Source organism: Procambarus clarkii, chromosome 49 (genome assembly GCF_040958095.1).
Source record: "Procambarus clarkii isolate CNS0578487 chromosome 49, FALCON_Pclarkii_2.0, whole genome shotgun sequence".
Taxonomy (NCBI): domain Eukaryota; kingdom Metazoa; phylum Arthropoda; class Malacostraca; order Decapoda; family Cambaridae; genus Procambarus; species Procambarus clarkii.
In genome coordinates, this window is record NC_091198.1 from 13845615 (window position 1) to 13852976 (window position 7362).

The 7362-nt window shown below is 46.0% G+C and overlaps 1 protein-coding gene across 2 annotated transcripts in view; it reads left to right on the plus strand.

Annotated features, from left to right (window-relative positions):
* The window catches only part of MED28 (mediator complex subunit 28), a 41208-nt gene extending 35616 nt beyond the window's left edge, over positions 1-5592 (plus strand). For both annotated transcript variants that reach the window (XM_045750319.2, XM_069303004.1), the window contains exon 4: positions 5138-5592. In XM_045750319.2, coding sequence (XP_045606275.1) covers positions 5138-5353 — 216 coding nt within the window. In that variant the 3' untranslated portion in view covers positions 5354-5592. The remainder of the gene's footprint in view (positions 1-5137) is intronic.
* Positions 5593-7362: the final 1770 nt, after the last annotated feature.

Genomic DNA, 7362 nt, shown 5'->3' on the forward strand with positions numbered 1-7362 from the left:
GGTATGGCTATGTATTTAAACTCCAGTGTTGTTCCATTGCTGTTATGGTTCAACAGGGTAGATTCATGCAAGCCTCTGCCATTGTGGTTCTGGACACTAGCCATAGTTTCTCTTTCAGCATTCTGGATTTAGTTCTCAAAATTGTTCATATTCTTGGGAATATTGCAAATGGTATAATTTAGAAATTTTGCTATAAGTACACAGGAATTCAGTAGATCCTTTTTGAGCAAGACACTTTTGCTCACAGGCCCTCCCTTTTGTCCCTTCTTCCCTCAGCTTCAAACTGTTATAGGGTTAGTTCAGAATTATAGAGAGCTGAGTTAGATGACCCTATTGTGTTGTTGATCAGGAGAGGTGATTGGCTAGGCCAACAGTTTATTAACAAGTGGTACTTGCTAGTTTCTGTGATGCAAAATAGTGCTTGGGAAGGCTGTCTGGGAATATGATTGTACCCTCTAGAGATTAATTATTCCAGGCTGGATATTTTTCTCAAGTGTGTCTCTAAAACCAAGTGTGTTTGACCCAGCAAAAACTGTTTGTAAAGATCTCTGCTGCACTGGTTCAGAGTGTCAAACTTGTTGTGACCAAGCATGATACTATCCATGGGGCTATAGTTGTAGGATCTAGCCTTAGAGGGTAACTGAATGCCCTTCTTAGAATACAGCTTTCCATGCACAATTAACGGCACATTTTTCCTGTTCATAAAAGCTGTCTTAAGTTCTATACTGCTGTTCCACAAAAAAAATATATATTTTCTGAGTAAAAAAAAACAAGCGTTGAATGTAACGAAACGCCATTTTCTGGGTGAGTCCCGGAGGTGCCCCGGAGCTATCCAGGCTGATATGTATATCCCTAGACTTTGGCATCAGTCACTGTGGATGGAGTTCTAGGCCACTGGGGACCACGAGCCAAAACCTGGCCCCCCCTCAGAGAGGCGCAAGGAGCAATGGCTTATAAAAATGCAGATGTGATTTGGAGCATTCTATATCTGCTATTGACCGGGACAGGCACCCAGAAAGGTAAGCACCCCAAAACAAACCCCTATTCTGGTTAAAACAAAGAAAATAGCCAAACAACTGGACAGAATTCCCCAAATGAAAACAAGCAATCAAGCATGACGTCACATGAGCTGCGCCACTTGTCTGCGCAGTTCCCCAGTCCATGGGAGGGGGGAGCCCCAGACCCACTGCGCCAGCAATCCAGCCACTAGTTCTTTGGCTGGATGTCAAAAAACACTAAAACGGATGGATGGACCCCACTGTCCCTGCCCAGTCTGATGAGCATTGGTCACAAAGCTCCAGCCGAGAGACAACGCGTCCGTGAACATATCGAGGGTGGGCTCAGGTAGGCACCAATGCACTGAATCCCGAAAAACCCAAAGAGGAAGCCGGCGACGCAGCATGCGGCGCAAGGCCTCCGGGGGTTGAATACAACAATCGCGAGAGAGGCGGAAGGGACGTCCCCGAAGGAAACAGAACAGCCGACGAAGCAAAACCCGACCCAGCGGGTAGACCATCATCGCAAAGTTCAGGCTCCTGCACAAACACTCAAGCAACCGCTGGGCATCCCAGGAGCCCCCAAGAAACCAGCACATGCGGGACCGCAGCTGAAGGAGAAATTCCGGAGGGAGAGACAAGGAAGCGGTCCAAGAGTCCCACATTAGACCCAGCCAGGTCCGAACCTGGGAGGGAACCAGATGGGACTTCCTCCAATTCACCAGGAATCCGAACCCGGCAAGCTGCGGAAGAACCTAACACCTGGCGAGCAGACATGCAGACCCACTGGGAGCCCAGACCAGCCAGTCATCGAGGTAGGCCAACACCCGAACACCTAAGAGACGCAGACAGGCAACGACAACCCGGGTAAGGCGTGTGAACACACGAAGAGCCAGGCTCAACCCGATAGGGAGACAACAAAAGCAGTAACCCTGACGCCCACAATAAAACCGAGCAAGTCCCTAAACCCTGGATGAATAGGGACTTGCCAGTACGTGTCCTTGAGGTCCAGGGACACCATCCTAGCATCACGATCCAACAGAAGTCGGACCAGGGACTGAGTGGTTATCTGAAAGGAGGGGCAAGATACCCAGGGGTTCAGATGGGGCAAATCCAGAATGAACTGCAGGTCCGAACAGTCCCGTTTCGGAACTGGAAACAGGCGGGAAACCTACCTTAGGGATGTCGTCATTTTGACTGCGCCCAAGTGCACTCACTCCAAAATGACCTGACTATCAGATACTGTATAGACAAAAATACAAGTCACAGCTTCGTATCATCCTTTGCAGATGACCCAAAAATCAGTATGAAAATTATCTCTGCTTGAATTGAAAAACTTCAAGCAGATATTAATAAGGTTTTTGACTGGGCAACAGAAAATAACATGATGTTTAACAGTGATAAATTCCAGGTATTCAGGTACGGTAAAAATGAGGATCTTAAACATAATACAGGATACAAAACACAATCAAATGTGCCCATAGTAGGAAAGCAGCATTTAAAGGATTTGGGAATAATGATGTCTGACGACCTAATGTTTAAGGAGCATAACCAAGCAAATATTGCTTCAGCCAGAAAAATGATTGGATGGATTACGAGAACTTTAAAATCCAGGGATCCTATCACAATGGTTGTACTATACAAATCACTTGTACTGTCCTGTCTTGAGTACTGCTCAGTACTCACTTCCCCCTTCAGAGCAGGAGAGATTCCTGAAATAGAGGGAATACAGAGAACATATACAGCATACATAGACACAATAAAGCATCTAAATTATTGGGATCATCTCAAATCTCTCCAAATGTATTCACTAGAAAAAAGACGAAGATGATATCAAATAATATACAAGTGGAAGATACTGGAGGGGGCCAGGTACCAAATCTACACAGTAAAATAACAACATACTGGAGTGAACGATATGGAAAAAAATGCAGAATAGAACCAGTGAAGAGCAGGGGTGCCATAGGCACAATCAGAGAACACTGTATAAACATCAGAGGTCCATGGTTCTTCAACATCCTTCCAGCGAGCATAAGAAATATTGTCAGAACAACAGTGGATATCTTCAAGAGAAAACTAGATCATTATCTCCAAGGAGTCTCCGTGGTGTAGTGGTAAGACACTCGCCTGGCGTTCCGCGAGCGCTATGTCATGGGTTCGTATCCTGGCCGGGGAGGATTTACTGGGCGCAATTCCTTAACTGTAGCCTCTGTTTAACGCAACAGTAAAATGTGTACTTGGATGAAAAAACGATTCTTCGCGGCAGGGGATCGTATTCCAGGGACCATAGGATTAAGGACTTGCCCGAAACGCTACGCGTACTAGTGGCTGTACAAGAATGTAACAACTCTTGTATATATCTCAAAAAAAGAGTGATGGACCAACTGGGCTGTGACGGATATGTGGGCCTGCGGGCCGCTGCAAGCAACAGCCTAGTGAACCATACTCTCACAAGTCAAGCCTGGACTCGGGCCGGGCTTGAGGAGTAAAATAACTCCCAGAACCCCATCAACAGGTATCAAGCAGGGGGAAGAACGACGGGGTGCAGACTGAACTAAGGTCGAAGCGACCAACACTCCTAAGTCCGGGACCCTATAACCAAAGCGGGGCATCCAGAGAAGCAACCAACTGAGAGCGTTGCAGCAACCGAAACCTATCATGCAACGCTTGAGCCACCTGCACCCGAATAATATCATCAAAATTGAGTGAATTGAGTCTCAAACAAGCAACAGTGCTCGCAGGACTGGGTCGAAGGTGTTACCGATCTAACAGGCAGCATGACAGGCAAAAAAATGAGCATCGCCCTGAGACAAGGGGACAGAGCAACCCTCAAACTCACACTAGGTGAGAGGAGACCCAGAGGTCGCATCCATCGAACCCGTGCGCCTCCCTGGGGATTCCCAGAGCCCCTAGACTGGTATCGCTAAGCGTAACCCCACGCAGGGTACTGCTAACCAGCGCCCAAGTCTACCAAACAAACTGCTAAAACTGAACCTCTGGGACATATCTACTCATGGGGGTGAAGCAGAGGGTACTACTGAACACAGAAGGTCAACACCCTAACGAAACAGGGGCAAGGGAAACATAGGCAGACCCCCCTACCTGGCCAAAACAAAAAGTGAAAAAAAGACCCGCAAGAGGATAACGTACTCAGGAGGAACAGAGCCGGCCACTGTAATAGGTGAAAACTAGCTGCGCAGTACCCCGCGCCTCACCAGTGCAAAAACTACCACTTACCCCAAGGTAAACAAGGGAGGGAAAAACCCCAACACTTGGGGGTGGTCAATCACCAAGCAGCAAAAGACCACAGAGGCAGATCCCAAGGCGACTTGTGGAAGATAACCTCAAGCCCCAAGGGTGGCACATACAGGGCACTCAGGGAAGGTAACCCTAAGCACATGCAGCCCGAGTACCTGTGAATATTACTCCCAGCTCGTACGCCACTGTAAGAACAGTACTGAACACCAGGCACAGCACAACAAGAGAATCCGGAACTGGAGCCACACGACTGTGCCACATCAGCCTAAGAACTAGTAGTTGGATCGCCGACGTGGTGCTCCTGGGGCTCCCCCTTGCCCCTCCCAGGGAGGGGGAGCCGCGGCGTAGACAAGCGGCGCGGCTCATGTGATGTCATGCTTGATTGCTCATTTTCATTTGTGGAGTTCTGTCCACTCGTTTGACTATTTTCGTCATTTTAACCAGAAGAGGGATTTGTTTTGCGGCGCTTTAAGCACCTTTCTGGGTGCCTGTCCTGGTCGATGACAGATATAGAATGCTCCAAATCACATGTGCATTTCTATAGGCCATTGCTCCTCGTGCCTCTCTGAGGGGACCAGGTTCTGGCTCGTGGTCCCCGGTAGGGGAACTCCATTCACACTGACTGATGCCAAAGTCTATGGATATACATGTCAGCCTGGATAGCTCAGAGAAGCCGGAGGGGCTTCCCCCAGAAATGCTTTTCACCATTAGGAGTGAAACTTGTAGTTACATGGTGCTTAAGTTAGCTTTACCAGACACAACTTGTGTCAAATAAATGGCTTGAGAGATACTTCTCTGGTGACTGTCTTGTTTTTTTCCAATAACCCTTAAAACAATTACTGTATAAGCAATGCACGATTAACATTATTTCTCTATTCCCGCAGATGGGTGGTGGAGGAGGGAGCATGGGCCCGGGTCCTGGCATGGGGGGAATGGGTGGCATGAGTCAGGGTGGATATCAAGGGGGTCCAGGGGGTGCAATGTACCCTGGCAGCATGGGTCAACAACATCAGGGGGGGCCACCAGGGGGCCTCCAGGGACCACTTGCTTATCTTGAAAAGACTACAACTAATATAGGTATGCCAGAGCCCAGACGCTAACTAACCTTTACTCTTAAGGATAACGCAGTCATTTCTGTAATCATAATTTTATTTTTACTTTTAATCTAGCTGTTTTATTTGTGCTTATAGAAAAGTCCTACTTATTTTACCAAGTATATTGTATTTCAATTTTCGTATGTATAACTAATATTAGCAACATAATAAAACTAAAATATTCTTATTTGTATACCATTTATAAAATGATAAAAATGATATTTCAATAAAACAATTTCCTATTCTGAAGGTACTTGGTAATTCCTGGATTTATCATATTCAGAATGTCATTCAATAAGGTGATCCGTCATTCAATAAGGCGATCCGTCAGCAGGACCTTGCGGTCCAAGAATCACAAGTAGACAAAACACAAAACTCCATAAGCTCCAAACTCTCTCATTTGAGTATGCACACAATTGACTCGTATGCAATTTTACACTGACAGTGTATTGAAAACATTTTTTCTGTGGGGAGCCCTGTCAGCTCACTGAAACTATTCAAAATGATTATGTGCTTTATTAGTTTGGGGTCATCAGTTACTTGAAGTTTTTAGCTTATCAGGAACCATGAGCCAGAACCTGGCCCCCCTCAGAGAGGTGCAGGGAGCAAAGGCATATGAGCACTTTACATGTAAAATCTTTTCATATTCTGCCATCGACTGGGGCACTAGCCCAGAAAGATAGGCGCTCCAAAACAAACAACAGGCAGGTAAAAAGCAATCTACCACCTAAAAAAGCAAAGAACTCGCAAAGAGAAAGAAACGAAGAAACTGCCAGCTCTGTGCAAACTAGTACAGTGACACCTCGGCTTACGAATGGCCCTTTTTTATGAACTTTTCGGGGTTACGAGCATAATTTCTTTGTAAAATCTGAATCGGGTTATGAACTTTGCCTCGGGTAACATACAGGGGTACCTCAGTTTACGAATTTAATCCGTTCCCAGAGACAGCTCGTAACCCAAAAATTTGTAAACTGAAGCGAATTTCCCCATAAGAAATAATGTAAATTGCATTAATCCGTTCCACACTCCCAAAAATATTAACTTCAAAGTAAATTTTATACCCAATTCACCCAAATCTTCAGTACAAAAGTATGTACAAGTTATAACAGTACTTACCTTTACTGATGACTCCTGTTGGTGTATAGAAGATAGTGAGGAGGGGGGAGGAGGAGAGGTGTTACTGTTTGGAAGGGGAGTCCCCTTCCATTATAACATCAGGCAGTGAGGACTTCACTGGGGTACACACTCTGGCACCTTTTGCCTGCATACCACTAGGACCTGCTTGTGGCTCACTGCTTGCTTGTCTTACTAAGAATCTGTCTAAAGACACTTGTTTTTCCCTACATTTTAACACTTGTCTGTAGTAAGACATCACATTGTAATTTATAAGATCAATGCAACGGCCTGCAACAGCTTTATCTGGGTGAGTTTTTTCAACAAAACTTTGCAATTCTTCCCATATTGCACACATTTTCTTAATGAGGAAGGGACATTCTCTACTGCCTCTACTCACAACTATTTTCTTAGGTTGACCCTTACCAGTGACTTTGTTTGGGACCCATGGCAAAATATATAATAATTACTTTTATGTTCAAATACCCCAAAATCCGGAAAACACTGAAATTCTTTACAAAGAATTCTCGACATCGTAAGCAAATCCGAACATCCCCCGCTTCGGCGAACCATTGTTTGTCGAACCGGGTGAGTAAATCCTGCATGAAAAGTGTGCGAACTAGCCGGAGATTCGTTGAATCGCGGTACGTTGAATCTAGGTTGTACTATATGTATGTACATATACATTTTCTTTCGGAAGGGGCTCCGTTCCTTTCACTGTTGACGGGGCGCTGAAGGGGCAGCTTGCTCTGTTGGCTCTCGCTTGGTCCCGCAGTTCATGGGCATTTTTGGTTGTCGTCCGGCCTCTGGTGGCATTAGGTGGCTCCTCCCCTTTTGGGGGGCTCGGGGTTGGCGGGATGGGCAGACAGATCACCAAGATCCGGTAAAGATGCATAAATACT